The sequence below is a fragment of the Pelophylax lessonae genome, assembly GCF_965119305.1.
Source record: "Pelophylax lessonae genome assembly, chromosome: 9".
NCBI lineage: Eukaryota > Metazoa > Chordata > Amphibia > Anura > Ranidae > Pelophylax > Pelophylax lessonae.
In genome coordinates this window covers 141,089,302-141,107,850 of record NC_138776.1, presented here as the reverse complement: position 1 = coordinate 141,107,850, position 18,549 = coordinate 141,089,302, and the positions used below count along the sequence as shown (strand labels likewise).

The following is an 18,549-nucleotide window of genomic DNA, read 5'->3' as shown; positions in this document are numbered from 1 at the left end:
TGAATATTGATAATTGACTCTTTCATCGCAATACCTGTTACATGTATTATGCAATCCTGCTTATTGTTTTCCCCTGTTGTTTGACAAAAATTGCAATAAAAACTATTTGAAACGAGAAAGTGTCTCATGTGTATTCTGAAAGTGACGCAGCATGACCCAAATTCAATTACACGTTCTAGACAGGTATATGAGTTTGGTGCATTCTTCAATACTTTTAGGATGCATGAGAGACACTTCTGCAAAAACTGCCTGGGCCAGGCCCTATGAATTCCAGGGAGTGTGGCTCATGAAAGCGCAAACACACACCGCATTCAATGCGACACAGTGTAAAAGTGGTGCATTTTAACATTTAGAAAAACTTAATAAATGTATCCTCTACCTGCGCACCCTAATATTAAAAAGTGATATAATTGCCTAAACAATATTATGTGCACCAGACCAATTTTATATGAAATGTGGAGCTGCTGGTTGGGAGGCTGCAAGGCTTAAATAGGTACAATAACAAAAAAATATATTTTATCATTTACCTGAATTTGGTGCACAAGCGGCTGTCAGAACCAAAACTGTCGCAAATGCTTTATGAATTTGGCACACTATATTACAAAGAGGGATTAAAGCCAGAAAAGTGGCGCAGCAGCTTCATTGGATTCCCCCACAGCTTCAAATCATTAGGCTGGTCATGTTTAATGGGTGTAATATACAGTAGAGTAGAGAATTTCTCTTTCTGTTTCTTTGCTTGACTACATATGATATGATTAAACAAAGCAATTTGTGGTTGACCTCAGCATAGGATAATCTGATGTTATTCAGTTAAATTATATTTTCCTTTTTTGTTTAAAAAATTCCATGACAATTTGCATAATCTGATATTGGATGTGTGGACCACCTGCAGCCACCTGCAGATTGTGTGAATCGCCATTTGCAAAAGAATCTTGATTTGCCCAGAAAACACTTTATTTACCATATCTTTCTCTTTTAACCAATTACTGTATATGGCAAACTACAAATATATTGTTTCTGGTTACAGCATGCATAAGGCCCCTTTCACATGATTGGACCGATTGGGCCACCCATTGACGTCTATGGGGAGGCGGACACCCGCCTGGCATCCGATCCAACAAGATTCGCTGAAAACAGACAGGCGTTCGCCATCCATCCAGCGGGTCGGATTGGATGAAAATGGACAGGCTGTCCATTTTCATCCGATCTCCCCATAGAGGAGAGTGGGACTCTGACAGGTCTGGAGACGGACCTGTCATCCTCCTGCTCAGTGGGAATCAACGGAGCGATCCCGCTGAGCAAGCAGAGTCTGTCCAAACAGATCCACCTTGTGTGAAAGGGGTCTTATACTATATATACCAAACCAGAAGGTTGTTTATTTATCAAATTTTGGAATTGTTGTTGGAAAGATAATGCCTCCCCAAACCCCTCAGAAGTAACTGCATAGGTAAACTTGAACTACCACTATGAAAAACTCCTGGCAGCCAGACCCCAACCATCCTCCACCTCGTTCAACAAAAAATGGGAAGCATGGGTTGCATGGTACTCCTACCGATTAATGCCCAAATTTAATATAACCTATTCGCCATGGTAATAAAATTGTTAACATTGTGACTATTTGCAAACTGTTTCTGTTAGATATTGATGTACAAATGTTGTACCTGTATTTGCATTTCTATGCCAATGATGTGCCTTATGGATATCCATACTGTTGACATTGGTTTGTTATTTTATTTTGCTTGTTTATCTGTTTGTTTGGAAATCAATAAAAATCACTTTGGAGAAAAAAAAAATTGGAATTGTTTTACATGAGCAGGTTAGTGAAGGTATCTGTGTTTTCTTTTCTCCCCCAGTAAATCAGAGGTTTCAGAAAATTCTGCATTCCAGAGAAATGACACAGAGGTTTCATGGTCAGAATTTCAAAGTTGTGCAGAACTCTCCACTGATAACAGCTCAGTTATATCTTGGGGCTTTGATGTAAGTACAGCAAGTGCTTGACTTGGAATTTTATGGGAAACACACTATATCTGTGCACATTAAAGCGTTTGTTACCCTAAAAAAAAAAATATATGGATCCTGTTCCCTTATATATGTTATATAGCACGGTGCTTGTGCTGTGTAGTTTGGCCCCCTGTATCACCTAAAAAACCTGGCTGATCCTGCCAGTTTCTACCCCCCCTCTGTATACTGACCATGGTGTATCATGGCTGCTGAGCTCTGACACCGTAGTCAGTGTATGTGCCTCCATCATCTGCAGCTATATGCAGCTCCCCTCAGTCTCCCTTTGTCCTCCTCCCCCCTCCTCTCCCCACCTGTCAGCTCTCACTAGCGCCACTCTGCTCCCATCCCAGCTACGACAAAACTATGTTATCTTTACACCATACCCTCTGTTAGATAACAACCTGTATCCTATCCTGTTCCTGTGCTTTGTTAAAAAAAGGAAGCAGATTTCTACCTGTTTTCACAGCGCCGCTCACTTGACTCCCGGCTCTCCCCTTCTTTCCTCCCCGGCTGACCCCCGTTCTTGGCCCCGCCCGCTGGAGATGTCAGATTGGGAGAGGAGAGAGCCTGGAGTCATGTGAGCGCCGGGAGACGCTGTAAAAACAGGTAGAAATCTGCTTTTTTTTTTTTTTTTTTTTAAAAAGCACAGGATTAGGATACGGGTTGTAATCTAACAGAGGGGATGGTGTAAAGATAACATAGTGGCTTAACAACCACTTTAACTAGTTTGGCATTAGAGCAATTTTTATCATTTGCGCGCATATAAAAATCCTAATTTTTGGCCATAAAATTATCTAACCCCCAGAACATTATATATTTTCTGAAAGCAGAGGTCCTGTAAAATTTTTTGCGCAACTGTTTATCAAACACAAATTTTAAGGAAAAAAATATAATAACATAAGTTTTAGTGCAAATGCACAATAAAATATAAAAGATGAGGTTGCGTTGGGTAAATAGATACCAAACATGGCAAGTCTAATTGTGCACCCACAATATCGCAAAAAACGACTGTACCCAAAAATCTTCATAAGTGCAATTTTGAAAGCCTTTACAGATCATCAGTTTAAAAGTTAACCAGGAGCTCTTGTGCTAGAATTTTTGCTCTTACTCTGTCATTCGCAGCGATACCCCACATAGTTGATGCAGTTAACACACACGTGTGCATCCTGATGTCGTGCGTTTGTGTTTGCTGATGTGCGGGGCAACATGGCTTACAGCATCCAGTGTGTTGGGGGGAAACACTGCAACTCATGCTCTGTGAAGGTGATCGTCGACTATATAGCTGCCGGATCACCTTCAAGACAGGATTCGGCTAAACAAAATGAGCACAGGACGATGGCTGCTTCTTCAGCCATCAGCTTGTGCTTAAGGGTTCACCCTTTGAACATACCAGATCTCTCAGTGCCTGACACTGTGCATGCTATCCCTTATTCATCTCTTGTGAGAGCAATTAAGTTGATCAAAAAAGATTTAAACAGACAGTGTCAGTCCTGCACGCATATGTAAACAGCGATCCCGCCACTCATGCGAGGTATCACAACAAAGATGAGAGCGAGACCAATAATTCTAGCACTAGACCTTCTGTGTAAATCTAAAGTGGTAACCTGTAAAGACTTTTAAAGCATCGCCTATGGATAATTTACCATACCGTAGTTTGTTGCCGTTCCACGGGCATGCACAGTTTTAAAAAGTGACATGTTTGGTATCTATTTACTCAGCGTAACATTATCTTTTATATTTTACCGAAATTTTATAATTTAATAAAGTGTCTTTTTTCCAAAAAAATAGTGTTTGAATAACCGCTGCGCAAATACAGCGTGATATAAAAAATTGCAACACTCACCATTTTATTCTCTAGAGCCTCTAGATCATCAGGGAGAGGGAGAGCAATTTTAAAAGGAATTTCCCATAGAAAGTAATCTCCAAAAGAGAGGGATGTAGGTATGAGAACTCTGTGAGCACAGAGAAAGAAATATGATTAAATTGACCAAAGTGAAAATATATCCATTGTTTATTAAGAATTTTGATTAACGATAAAAACCTTATTAAAAAAAACAAGAGGTTTCCACAGCAGAGCTGAGGAAAAGGCATCCAACCTCCTGGGACACTAGCCAAAAAATGAGGCATGACGGTTGGAGGTGGGATTATATGAGGGCTGGCATAACATGTTTTGTTAGTGTTTAGACCTCCTGAAGGTGGCAGTATAACCCACATGTCCAAGGCTTCAATCTTGTGCCACGCAAAGGACAATCAAGAAAGTAAATTTACATATACTTTGCGTTGCCATCCATCCTTTTTTTTTTTTTGAATCTTTTTTATTACTATGGCAACTATATTCACAGATGGAAAGAAAGGATAAAGATATCCCAAGTAATAGTGGAAATCGCCTACATACATATAGTCATTTTAGGTGGAGCTCCTGTGGCATGTGATACCTTTTGCTTTTTACAGGAGTTTGATCAGGCCGCAACACGACAGGTGCAAAAGATTTTCAAACAGATTGATGAATTGCTCTATGAACAGAAGGCCAGCACATTGGTGGAGGGTCTACAGGAAGAGTGCCACCAATGGATGTCATCCTTCCCACATTTGCGGTATGTCACTGTGATTGCAGACTTGGCCGTTTTCCAGTGTTACATGTGTAGCAGGATACATCTTCTAAGCATTGCATAACTGTATAACAAATTTATAGTACTTTGTGTTGCCAGAGAGGCCTAATTTTAAGCCTGTGTCTAAAATATGAATAAAAGGAGAGGTCTCCATTGCATGTATTTGCAGATTTGTATATCTGCCACACACACACACTGCTATTAAAATGCTTCTCATCTATGGAATTTCCATCATTGGGGCCTGTCTAGACTTGCCTAGAGGATAGAGGTTGCCTATTACTGTGAATTTATCACAATAGTGGTATGTCAGTAACTCTTACAGTATACAGTGGTGATCGAAAGTTTGGACACCCCCAGGTAAAAATTTTTGTTGGGGGTTATGACTGCGTTCACTAGCATCAGTGCTGGGGGTTATTATTGTGTCCACTGACACCAATGTTTGGGGTTATTATTGCATTTACTGACATCAATGTTGGGGGTTATGACTGCATTCACTAGCATCAGTGCTGGGGGTTATTATTGTGTCCACTGACATGAATGCTGGGGCTGATTTTTGCACCCACTGACAGTGCTAAAGGGTTATTTTTGCACCCACTGACACCATTCTTGTACCCACAACGTCTTCAGTGTGTATTACAGTACTCTGGAAAAAATGCAGCAGGACCAACATTTTTGGGCATTAAGGTGTAAAAATATGCTGTTATTGTGCAGCTATGATTTTCATGCTGACCACTGTTATAGACAACAACTAGAACCTCAGAGCATGGCTGGGTGACACCATACATATTCTACAATGGGCAGGTATAGTACACAGGGCTGGTCTCCACTCTGTACCATGCCATGGGTCATGTATTGAGATTCCAGTCAGTCTCTCCAGTATGGCTTATTCTACTCTTGTTTGTTCGATGGAGGTGTGTGGGGTAAAACAAGTCCTTTTCTACAGGTAGAAGATCAGAACAACAAAGCCAAGTTATGATCACACAGATCACATAAAACCAGAAAGAAAGGAATTTGGTCAAAGGGGGAAACTTTCTATGTTTGATACATTGATAACCCTAAAAGTACCTACAAATTAAAGACTAAAATCTCTAAGCGCTTGTACACAAGTGAGGTTTGGGGCGGTAAAACCCTGCAGTTGAGCCACATTCTTAATAAACCCCCCTACTGCAACCCCTATACATGCACACCTCTCCACTGCCCATGCTGATCATTGGCTGGCAGGGGTCATATGGGATGTTCACAGATTGCCTCAAAGGCATTTTCTACCAGAACGTATTTTTAATGTTTAGGCTTGTGTATATGTTTCCTGTGTGTGGAGACCTGTGCTGTGTTGAAATCATTTTGTGGCTTCCAACAGTAAATTAATTGTATCCAGTAGGTAATACCAGGGTAAAATAAAAAGAATTACAATAGTAGCAACATTTTAATAAACCCATCAATAAATCCATTCATATTAATAAATTAATTGCTTTGATAGGAATAACTCATTTCTATCCATGCTTCTTCTGATCAACATTTTCTATTTCAGAATACAAGGCAGGCAGACGGTGGCTCCAATTGAAGATGGGTACAGGTGGTATTCCAGCCAGCCCTCGGAAGCTGCTTCTTCCACAGCTTACAGTTCAGCCCACGGCAGAGATTCCAATGAGTGAGCGTTACATGAGCAAAGTAATATTTTGAGGCTTAAAAAAAAAAAAAAAAAACATACAGCATACAAAGACATTTTAGATTATTGTGCATTTCCAATTTTGTGGCAAAAGTTTGGGGAAGGCCCTTCTTTTCCAGCATGACTGTGCCTCTGTACACAAAGCTAGCTCCATAAATAAGCTCAGCAAAGCTTGCCCCCTACAATCTGCTCAAATAAAAACTCCAGTGTGTTTCTTTAGTGCTAGGTTTGTGCTGTTTTGTCCTATAAAATGTTTAATTTGTGCTGCTTTTATTTTAAAGTGGTTGTTAACCCACTATTGTATAAGCATGCCATCCCTTCTGTTATATAATGCCCCGTACACACGTGCAGATTATCTGAAGACTTTTGTCTGCAGACTTACCAAAACCATATAATATGAGATCAAACCTAAACACTTTCAATTTGTATGCAATCCGGCAGGCCCTTGCACTACATAGAAAAGGTAAATCTGAAGACAAAAGTCTTCAGATAATCTGCACGTGTGTACAGGGCATAACGCTATGTGTCTGTGCTGTAAAAAAAAGCGGACGATTATACCTTATATCTGAGCATCTCCTGAGGAGAGAGCCGAGGAGTCACCTGAGTGCCAGGAGATGTTCTGATATAAGGTATAATCGTCCTCTTTTTTTTTTTTACAGCACAGACACATAGGGTTATATAACAGAGGGGATGGCATGCTTATACAATAGTGGGTTAACAACCACTTTAAAATAAAAGCAGCACAAATTACATTTTTTATTTTAATACACACTGGAAATGCACTGGAATTTTTATTTGTGCTAATTGTAGGGGGGTCAGCTTTGCTAAACTCCATAAATACAAGGTTCAATCATTTTTTTTGTGGAGGAACTTGAGTTCTGATAAAAAATCCTATTGAACACGGGATGAATTGGAATGCCAATTGAGAGTCAGGTATTTTCATCCATCACCAGAGCCTAGCTTTTTAAATGCTCCATATGCTGAATGGGCACAAATTCCCATGGGCACACTTTAAAATCTTGTAAAAGGCTTCCCGGAAGGGTGAGGGTCTGTTATAGTCCCAAAGGGGAGCTAGCTCCAAGCCCATGGTTTTGGGATGAGATGTTCAGCTCCAGAAAATTAATGGGTGTTGGTCAGGTGTCATAAAACTTTTGGCTAAGGCCGGCCATACATGGAGCTAATTTTTTGTTGCAGGAAAGAAATTTGCTTGATTTCTCCATCAACATAGTGTTAAAGTGGGAATCCCTCCTGCCGAGCCATTGTCTTCTCCCGGTAGGGGGGACGGGGGAAGCTGTCCCTGCCATGAGAAGACAGTGATTATTGCTAGCAGCTATAGCAGCCGCTAGCAATAATCGCAGGTAAAACCCGGCATGCTGGTTGTACCCAAGTTGATCGATCAATCAACTTGGTACATTCAGCCTGCCCATACATGGTTCAAATCTTGGCCGGTTCCTGGCAAACTGGCCGAGATTTAAACTATGTATGGCCTGCCTAAATGATGTAGGTCTCCTGCCCAGCATGTATTGAGGTGGGGAGGAGAATATATACAAAAACAGGGCATATCAGTAATGGACTAAAGTATTCAAAATATACTATCCTAGTAGTATGATGTACAGTAAAACCTTGGTTTGAGAGTAACTTGGTTTAAGAGCGCTTTGCAAGACAAGCAAAATTTTCAAATAAATTTTGACTTGATATACAAGCAATGTCTTGATATACAAGTAGCCTCAAGTCACAGCTGAGTATAAAAGAAGAAGAGAGGCGCTTCTGTAGTGTAGCAATATGGTTACATTTAATGAAGGTACAACATTTAGCAAATCACGTGGTTGATGATTAAAACAGGCACATCTAAGGATGCAGGCATCAGGGGTAAAGCTGTCCACATAGACCATCCTCCGCACCACCATCTACGTCATCCCTTCCATGCTGCCCCTCTCTATCAGATCGCTTTACTCCAGGGTGGTCTTCCCGGTCAGTCAGGATTACAGACTAGCAGCCGGTGGTTCAGAAGATGGTCTATGTGGACAGCTTTACCCCGGATGCCTGCATCCTTAGATGTGCCTGTTTTATTCATCAACCATGTGAGTTGCTAAATGTTGTACCTTCATTAAATGGAACCATTTTGCTACACTTAGAGGCGCCTCTCTTCTCTTCTTTTCTACTCTGTAGCTCCTGCTGGATTTTGCTTCCAATCCCCTTGTGGAAGCGGCTATTTGTGGATGGACATTTTATGGTTACACAACCTATCACATTGCTATAATCTTTTTATATGGACTATAAATTGAAGGATTTATGAATAAATGGTTGTGGAACGAATCATCCATTTCCATTATTTCTTATGGGGAAACTTGCTTTGATATAAGAGTGCTTTGGATTACAAGCATGCTTCCGGAACGAATTATGCTCGCAATCCAAGGTTTTACTGTATCTTCATTTATAATCATGTGTTTTTCAGGCTGGGCGTTTATGGTACAAAATTTCCACTCTCCGAAACTAGTGACTCCAGCACCCCTATGTCCTTTTCCCTCTCTGAAGATGATGAGGAGGATGCTGTAGGTGTCATCATGTCGGATGGCATTATGGAGGAATATTTGGCTTTTGACAGTCGAGATAAGTGAGTAATTGTCCCTGAAAAGCAGTTTTCCAGTAGGTAATATGGTAGCAGTATGTTTCTGCGGCTCCAGAAAAACATTGAAACACATTTTAAAAATGTTTTAACTTGACATTTCTTGTCTGACATTAGATTTTGTGTCAAAGATTGACTTTTACTATTTTAGCTGTTGCACGCAGATAAACAGATAGACAATGTGAAGCTAACATTTTTTTTTTAGGGATGATGAACTCTTTGAATGGCACAGAGTAATGTCTTTGGACAGCCTGAAGATGGGTTACCCCCCTATTTCCCCACAGTACTGCAAGAAAGAGGCTGTGCTGGCCTGTCTGTTCGATGATGTCTGGAGGGAAGTGCTTGGCTGTTTAGAGGAACTCATTTGTAGACATTGGGAAGAATCAATCTCAGGTGAGTGGGGTGAAAGCCCGTGTTTGCATTTAAGTGTATATGTGAGGGAGATGGGGGTACTTTTAATTTTTTTTTTTTTTTAATTTTTATTTCTTTTATTAAAATTTTATTTTTATCACATTTTTTATATAACTTTATTGCTATCCCAGGGGGCTTAACAAGTCCCTTATGTGATAGCATTAAACAGGTAACAGGGGCATCAGGAGTCTATTAGACCCACAATGTTTCCCCTGCCCTCTAATGCAGCTGATCAAGCACAGATCATGCATCTGGATGTATGTATTGATACATATTATATGTTAATTGTCTTTTGTGTTGTTTTGTGTTCTTTGTTTGTTCCATACTCAGGGCCATTTGTATCAGTGGCTTGCTAAAAATCCGCCAAGGCTGTGTTGTATTGTAGCCCCTCATGAGATTTATGAGGCAGTTTAATATGATCTTTTATTATTCTTAATAAATGCAATTTAATAACCCCAGCACATTACTTTGTGTTACTCATTTGGTCATCCGTTCTCCTCTTCTCTTAGAGGAGGTCAGGTATTTGGATTGATTATCTGCTTCCCTAGCTGTAGCTGCCAGGGAATAACAACTCTGAAATCATTGTTAATTCCAGGTTCATTCGTCACAGAGGAGATCGCGGAATGGATGTTTCTTGATCTCCTCTGCATCTAGCTATCCCAGCCGTATACCACAGTCTCTGGCTACCAGGAGAAATGGGAAAGCCTGGGCTGCAGAGATCACTTTTACTGAACAGTCGATCACCAGCTGTAAAAAAATGATACCAAACTCTTGGCTTCTTATTTTAACAAATTCAGTCCATGTTCTATGGACATAAAGTGTTTAAAGTGACTCTGTCACTAGAAAACAAAAGGTAGAGGCAGCCTGTAAAAAAAAAAAAATAATAATATTACTTATCTGTCCAGCAGGTGGCGATAGTGCCTTAGCTAAAATGATACTGCCTTCTTCTTGCAGCTTACACAGAGTACAGTGCAGTATAAAAATCATCATTTATATAATTTATATGATGACTCAAAAATTTCCCTTTGGGATTAATAAAGTATTCTTAATCTGAATTAATGGTTTATGATTAGGGAAGAGCTTAGTCTTGTTCTGATCTTAGTCCTAGTCCATAGATATGAAATCAACCAAATATCCTGAGCTTGCATAACATGGAGATTTTATAATAATATCAATATATAATAATATAAGTATACTCATCCATTTAGGTTCAGCTTTCACTACTGCATCTAAAAGTCATTTATATGCAAATAGCCTTAATTGCTTGGTGATTTGATGATAACTATATATGTTTATATTATTTTGCAGATGATGACAGACATGACATAGCAATTAAAACCACGAGAGTGGAGTCTCTTAATCCGTATACTCCTCTCCAGCGTCTTCCATTGGTTCTACCTCCTGTTCCACACTCCAAAATTCATGCCATCTCCCCCAATGTGGTAAGAGTAATCCCGCAATGACATGATAATTATACCTTTACACCCAGCTGCTGAAATTGGTGGCTGTATTCCTTCCTCAAATTGAAAATAATTGCAGCATTTTTAAAAAAAGCAATGCTATCTCTAAAATGATTATGGTCTGTTAACTGTGTGAGGTTAATATTTGCAGTGATAGTATTCAGTAGTTTTTAATTGCATATGCTTTAATCTATATTTTCTCCATATTTACTTGCAGTCTGAGCTGTCCAGCAAAAGTGACAGGGGTAGGATCTAACAATGACACTGCCAGAGGTGCTTTGACAGTTGCTGAAACACATCTGTGTAAAGCGGGCCATAGACGGGTACATTTTGATCAGTGTGTGGCCGTCCCTTCTCGTCAATAATTTTGATCAACTTCTGTCAAACGGACATGCCAGACAACCTTTGTCAATCAGCGGTTACAGCCACTGATCAGTGTATTCTGACAGATTACAATTTCCCGGCGGGGGGATTCCTCTATTCACCTCGGTCATGCAGGGGGTATCTGTATAGCTTTTTTTTTTATTTTTTCAGCCTACTGGTAGAATGAGAAAAAACTACACTTTTTTTGGCCAGCTTAAAAGGTAACTGCTGTAAGCACTATTGCAAGTGTTCTCTTTTGCCCCAACTCCTGTCCTCGTTATGTTTGCAGGACAGCTGAGTCTGAGTTTGAATGTGCACAAAAACACAAATCCAGGCATAATTTGTGTACTGATTACTATGATTTGATGCATTGACCACATACAGATACCATAATACATTGTTCTTTGTTGGTGATTGTGGTCCTGAAACCTACTCAGATGTACAATATATGATTTATCAGAATAGAAACCTTGAGCCCCGGTTCACAGAGCCGGTTCACATTTGTGCGGCTGCGGCGTTCGCATGTAATGTCGAAGCGCACTGCTCCTTCATTACATGCGATCGGCTGTGCGGTGCGAGTTTAGCCATACACTTTGTATGGCTAAATTCGCACCGCACCCGCAGCAAACACGCACAGGACCCTTTTTGGCAGCCGCATCAGGATCGGATCGCACAGCGGTTCCTGTGCGAACTGCAAGATCGGACTGCGATATGCGATCGACCTGGGGGTGTCGTTAAGATTACATTGACACACCCAGCGTATCGCATATGGCAGTGGGAACTGCCGGGGGTGCGTTTGCGATGCGGGAACAGGCTGCGGATTCGCAGCCTTCCCGCATCGCATAAGTGTGAACCGGGGCTCATGCGATGCGGGAAGGCTGCGAATCCGCAGCCTGTTCCCGCATCGCAAATGCACCCCCGGCAGTTCACACTGCCATATGCGATACGCATGGGGGTGTCAATGTAATCTTAACGACACCCCCAGTTTGATCGCATATCGCAGTGCGATCTTGCAGTTCGCACAGGATCGGATCGCACAAGTGTGAGCCGCTGTGCGATCCGATCCTGATGCGGCTGCCAAAAAGGGTCCTGTGCGTGTTTGCTGCGGGTGCGGTGCGAATTTAGCCATACAAAGTGTATGGCTAAACTCGCACTGCACAGCCGATCGCATGTAATGAAGGAGCAGTGCGCTCCGACATTACATGCGAACGCCGCAGCCGCACAAATGTGAACTGGCTCTGACAGGTTTCTGCATCACACATTATCCACAACTAATGGCCCTACCTTTATTTGTTCTGTACTTTTATTTTTTCTCTGCAAGCTGAAAAACCTCTGTATGGAGAATATAACCCCTTTATGATACCTGTAGAACACTGATTACATGCGAGAACCCCCACTAGGGGTTCCTGGTGGTTAGGGGTGGGAGGCAGCCCTATTGAAAGCAAAGGGAGGTTGCCTGCTCCCGCAGCTAATCGTGGGTGCTTGCATGTATTCGCTCATGCAGCCATCACCTGTAAGGGATCTGCCCTGGACGCAGACAGTCTGGGGGATATTTACTAAAACAAGAGAGTACAAAATCTGGTGCAGTTCTGCATAGAAACCAATCAACTTTCAGGTTTTAATGAACAAGCTGAAAGTCATATTAAAGTCTCGTTTCTTTTTTTTTGTATAAAAATAACAAACATATTCTACTTCCCTGCTCTATGCAGCCCAGATCCTCCTCTTCTCGGGTCCCTCACCAGCGCTCCTGGCTCCTGGCTCCTACCTCCTGCCGAGTGCACCCACAGCAAGCAGCTTGCTATGGGGGCACCTGAGCCGAGCCACTGCTCTGTGTGTCCATTTAGACACCGAGCCGCAGCTTGGCCCTGTCCGCTCACTGAATTTGATTGACAGCAGCTGGAGCCAATGGTGCACCCCTGCTGTCTCAGCCAGTGTGGAGGGAGAGTCCTGTACAGTCAAGGCTCTTGTGCAACATCGCTGGATCTAGATGGGGCTCCTGCCGAGTGCACCCACAGCAAGCAGCTTGCTATGTGGGGAAAGGGACAATGTGGTGTGTGGATGTATGTACACAGGGTTCAGAATTATCAAAGGGAGTCATGTATGTGGGTAAGGGGAGGGGGGTCATATTTTGCCATCTGATAATCCATTTTCATTCAGGAATAGCCACCAAGTGAATTCGCCAATATAGTTTAAAGCATATCAGAGGAAGTGAAGAAAAAAGTGGTGTTAGGCACCACCAATCCCGCGCAAAGGACCGTGATAAGTGATAAATAATTTGCAAAAAAGGTGTGTCGTGTGTCTGTGTAAATATATGGGAGCTCCAACGTGAACGTAAAAACGTAATATATGTGACAAAATTATATAATAAAATATAATAGTTGCGCTCAACCAAAAATTAATATGGGAATATTATTGTGTATATGAACACCTGTGTAAATAAATTGACAGTAAATAATGTGTCCAGTGGTGTAAAGAAGTGAATAGACCAATAAATCTTTACAAAATATACCACAAACTCATATCAAAAACATATACTGTGCCAAATAACAATAAATCAGTGAATGTAGTGCAAAACAGTCCCAACAGGGCTCATGACCCTTTGAAGACGTCAGCTGCGTGCTGACGAAACGCGTCGGAACGTTTGTTTGCATACGCCACTTCCGGCCTCCCAGTGGAACGCATCGTGGAAGTGTGTTCACCCGGCAAATCGGCACATTTGTTTGTTCCTTTATGCTCCGCTACAAGAAATCGTTTGTAAGTTTTATTCTTTATTAAAAATTTTCCTGTTTGACCATACTTCACCATGGAGGCTTTTTCTTTCATCCTATATGTTTGATTGGAGCAACCTTGGAGAGGTTTATAATTTTTGGTGGTCCATTGAATAACTGGCTGGCTGACTCTTGAGGAATTTATATATTTCAACCTGGCATTCGTGTATGATTACAAAGGCCCGTATGACCCCTTATAACTTAGGGGTTCACCCCATCTGGTAAGCAGCCTATATCACTGGGTGACCTTGATTTTGGTGGAGGCTACACTGTCAGCAAGAAACACATCCATAGAATCCAGCCTGGAATATTGATTTTGGACTGTATGTTTGTTTTTTCAGCCCTGTTGGGACTGTTTTGCACTGCATTCACTGATTTATTGTTATTTGGCACAGTATATGTTTTTTATACGAGTTTGTGGTATATTTTGTAAAGATTTATTGGTCTATTCACTTCTTTACACCACTGGACACATTATTTACTGCCAATTTATTTACACAGGTGTTCATATACACAATAATATTCCCATATTAATTTTTGGTTGAAAATATGATAAAAGGAGGTTTATTTACACTGTAGACTCTCTGTATGATATTCAATGAAAATGCATTCAATAAAGTGCCCCTAACGTAGCTTGTAGGAAAAGAATGGCTATACTTTTCTTGCCATTACTGTGAGGATTTCTGCCGTATTTGCTCCTGTTCTGCCTTCTCTAGACTTGTGCTTCTTTCTGGGTTTTCTCTAAGTTCATTGTGTTCTGTTCTCTTTCTGCCTGCTATCTCTGCTTTGGGCTCCTAAATGTGCTAGTGCTTAAAGTGCGGCCGTGTCTACAGGAAAAAAAAGAAAGAGAAATCCTCCCACGTATGTATTTCATAAAAAAACTTTCTTTAATCTCATGTGGTTAGTGCTGCTTCTACTTCTTTCATGTTCAGGGAACAAAATGTAAAGGATCATTACTCGATTATGGAAATAATATCTTTCATTAAATTGAGAAAATCATTTAAAGTGTTACTAAACCCATAACAGTCTGTATATGCAGTAAATCATGCTTGTTATACTCACTGTGGAACTGAAGGAGTTAATCCTCTGCATTGTGTATTAGGGCTGTTTGATCCTGTCTCCTCTTATCCTCCCCTTCTTTTACCATCCCCAATCTATCTACTGATAGAACAGAGCCTTGGGGACACTCTGCACATGCTCAATTTGGTGTGTATTACCAGTCTTTCTTTTTTTTTTTGGAGAATGCATGTAATCAGCACAGGGCCAATCGGCACTGTCCAGAGAGAAAGTCAGGGTTCATGCAGCCACAAAGGACAGTCAGAGGAGAATGAAAACTCCTCCTACAAGCTTTAACCAGTGCTCAGCCGGACACTGATAGAAGTCACAAGACTGCTATATATTGCTGATGAAAAAAGGTATTTCGCAGTTTATATTTACTAAAACTATTGCATTTCCATGTTCTGTGTAGTATGGGAGACCAGATATAGTGAATGAAGGGTGCTGGGTTTAGCAACACTTTAAATCTGATGACGAGTGATATAATCATTAAAGCATATCATGTTCATTATAAGGCTTTTGCTGGACATTGTGGTTGCATGTTTTAAAAACCCACTGGCACAATCTGTCCTGATAACTGAAAACATGTACTTCACACTGTACCCCACCACAGTCGTAGACAGCACTCCTTTATATCTAACCACGCCACTTGAAATGTTATCAGCACACTAGACTACAATTCCAAATTACGTTTTTTTTCGTTTTTGGTCTGTGCAGTTTGGATGACGCGTTCTTGGTCATGCCCACGACGAGTATCTGTCTGAAATGCTGTAGTTCAGGCTCTCTTTCTGCACAGACCATTCCAAAAAAAAAAAAAAAAAATAGAAATGATATCTTGGTGTGCTGCTGACAAATTTAAAAAATATCCCTGATTTAATGCTCATCTTTGCATATTCCAACTATAGCAGCCCCTGTGATGTCTAGACTGTAAGAATAATAACATGCTATGAATTGCAGGCCAATCGTTCTCAAGGGGGCAGCATCACGAATCAGCGTAACCTGAATGAACTAATGATGATTCATGGAATCCCTTTACAGCAAAGGAATCTCCATCTTATGGACAAAGTTCTGTGAGTCTGATCATCATTTTATAATTGTGTTTACACGTTTTCGTTTTAGCCATTGTTAAAAGATAATAATGGTAAAGTATAACTAGAGTCATTATTTTGTTTTTAGTTTTGGATAGAGTGAAGAGGGATTTTTCTTTAGATCCTGTCCCAGAGACACAGTAGGAATTAAAGTGGTTGTAAAGTCAGAAGGTTTTTTTTATCTTAATGCATTTTATGCATTACGATAAAAAGCCTTCTGTGTGCATCAGCTCTCCTCAGCCCCTCTAATATTTACTCGAGCCCCATCTCTGTCCAGGGATGTTGCCGGAGTGTCTGCCTGAGACTCTCCCTTCTCATTGGCTGAGACGGCAGCGAAGTGCCATTGGCTCCTGCTGCTGTCAATCAAATTTAGTGAGCCAATGAGGAGAGAGTGGTTGGGGCCGGATCACGGCTCCATGTCTGAATGGACACGGGGAGCTGCGGCTCGGCTGCCCCAAAAGCAAGCTGGAGGGAGGCAGGCAGGGACCAGGGGCACCAAAGAGGGACCTGAGAAGAGGAGGATCCGGGCTTCTCTGTGCAAAACCAACTACACAGAGGAGGTAAGTATAATATGTTTGTTTAAATTAAAAAAAAAAAACAAGACTTTAGTATCACTTTAATAACAAATTCCTCTGAAGGGAGATTCCCTCTAAAGCCCTGTACTCAGGGGCCGAATGTCGGATGGCATCGGCCGGTGTATTAGAAATGGGCTGACATTTGGCCCGTGTGTACTGCAGCCATTCACCTTCTGTCGAAGGGGCATGACCGAAAAAGGTCTGCCAACCGACTCCCGGTCACCACTCTTAGCCAATGGCTGAGAGCACTGACCAGAGTGTTCTGGTGGGGAGCCATCTGCCTTTCAGAACACAATAGAACAGCAGAGGAGATCACTGTACTAACATCAGATTGTTAGTACAGCGGCTCCGACCTATGCTGTGTGCAAGGCTTTAGTTGTCACCAGAACAGGTGTCCTTATTGGAAGATTTCCTCTATGCTGTTCCTGGGAAGACTCTTAATTTTGCATTCCCCATCACTTTCTGAACCGGAGACAATGGTCCACCAAAACTTTAAAAATGTTTTTTTTTTTTTAACTTTACACACACTTTTATTAGAAGCGTATTATACATGCATATTTCTTAACACACTCAAACTATCCTGCAGCTTGCGAGGTGGTATTGCAGTATGCATTTGCTCTGGATAGATTAATTATTTTTTTTATATAAATCTTTTTATTAAAGTTTCAATACAGAAATATTGACAACAAGGGGATACAATCCCCAAAGGTGAACAAAAATTGCAGACAATACTGTGTCAAATAACATAAGTAAACACAACATTAGTTGAATGAATAACGATGAGTAGAAACATAGTCACATGCCTGAGACCTGTGTTCATAGTTCTACTGCTATGGGAACCAGATACCTTACAAAGTGAAAATCATCCTAACTGCCACTATATGTCGTCAAAAGCATAACATAGTAAAAGTATACCCCTTTGTTAGATCAACCTCCTCCGAGACCCCCACGACCCAGGAAAGGACACCCCTATCGGGATCCAAACTGTGTCCAAGCCCGGGACGCCAGGGCCTGGCCTGGTAGACTCACAACACTTCAGTAGAGTCGGGGCAGGTTTAAGATCTATTAAGCCACGAAATCCAAGGTTGCCAAAGCCTAGTCATACGGGCAGCAGAATGGTTTTTCAGGGATAATGACCTCTCGTAAGAGAAATTGGTAGAAACCATGTCAATCACTCCTTTGAGTGGTGGTGTCTCTGCCTGTTTCCAAGACCTGGCTATGAGTAGTCTCGCTGCAAGTAAGCAGTGGGTCACAGTGTGTCGTAGATCATAGTGTAGGTGCTCGCCTCCTATGGAGAGGAGGGCCATTCCCGGTCTGGGTTGACACGAGTGTTAGTAACGTCTGATGAAAAGGTGGCCTGCCAAAAAGGTTGTATATGGGGACATTGCTAGAAGATGTGGAATAGAGTACCTACTCCTCCACATGCTCGCCAACATTTACCGTCATTATTCACGTCAAATTTACTAATCCTGTCTGGTGTAAGATACCGACGAAGTGATAGTTTCAGAGTAAGTTCCCAAAGGTTGGAATTACAAGTCGTCGAGTATATTAATCTCAGTGCATCTGTCCATTGTTTGTCCGTGAATTCCATCCCCAAGTCCCTCTCCCACTGAACGTGGGGGAGTGACTTGGAGAAGACCGTTTTTTGTTGGAGAATATTGTAGAAAGTAGTGATGCCCTTGACCTTGGGGGGTGATTCAGAGGAAAGAAATTTCCAAGCCTGCGTCTGGACTTTTAATGGCCATCGTGAAATAGAAGACAAGAAATGTCGCGTTCTAAGGTGTAGGAAGAAGTCAGTATCGGGAAGGTGATATTTAGCTTGCAGTACGGGGAAAGGGATAGCTATACAATTTTCATAGAGATCATTTATACTAGTTATGCCTCGGGATTGCCATGATGTGAAACAGGAATCCGGCATTAATGAAT

At 41.4% G+C, this 18,549-nt stretch overlaps 1 protein-coding gene across 3 annotated transcripts in view; it reads left to right on the top strand.

Moving 5' to 3' along the window:
• The window catches only part of FAM149B1 (family with sequence similarity 149 member B1), a 41,404-nt gene that overhangs the window by 7,752 nt on the left and 15,103 nt on the right, over positions 1-18,549 (top strand). For 2 of the 3 annotated variants that reach the window (XM_082267358.1, XM_082267359.1), the window contains exons 4-11: positions 1,854-1,977; positions 4,453-4,595; positions 6,139-6,258; positions 8,732-8,890; positions 9,108-9,295; positions 10,622-10,755; positions 14,712-14,765; positions 15,918-16,030. In XM_082267358.1, the coding sequence (XP_082123484.1) occupies positions 1,854-1,977; positions 4,453-4,595; positions 6,139-6,258; positions 8,732-8,890; positions 9,108-9,295; positions 10,622-10,755; positions 14,712-14,765; positions 15,918-16,030 (1,035 nt within the window). The remainder of the gene's footprint in view (positions 1-1,853; positions 1,978-4,452; positions 4,596-6,138; positions 6,259-8,731; positions 8,891-9,107; positions 9,296-10,621; positions 10,756-14,711; positions 14,766-15,917; positions 16,031-18,549) is intronic. The other variant, XM_082267360.1, reaches the window with a different exon arrangement.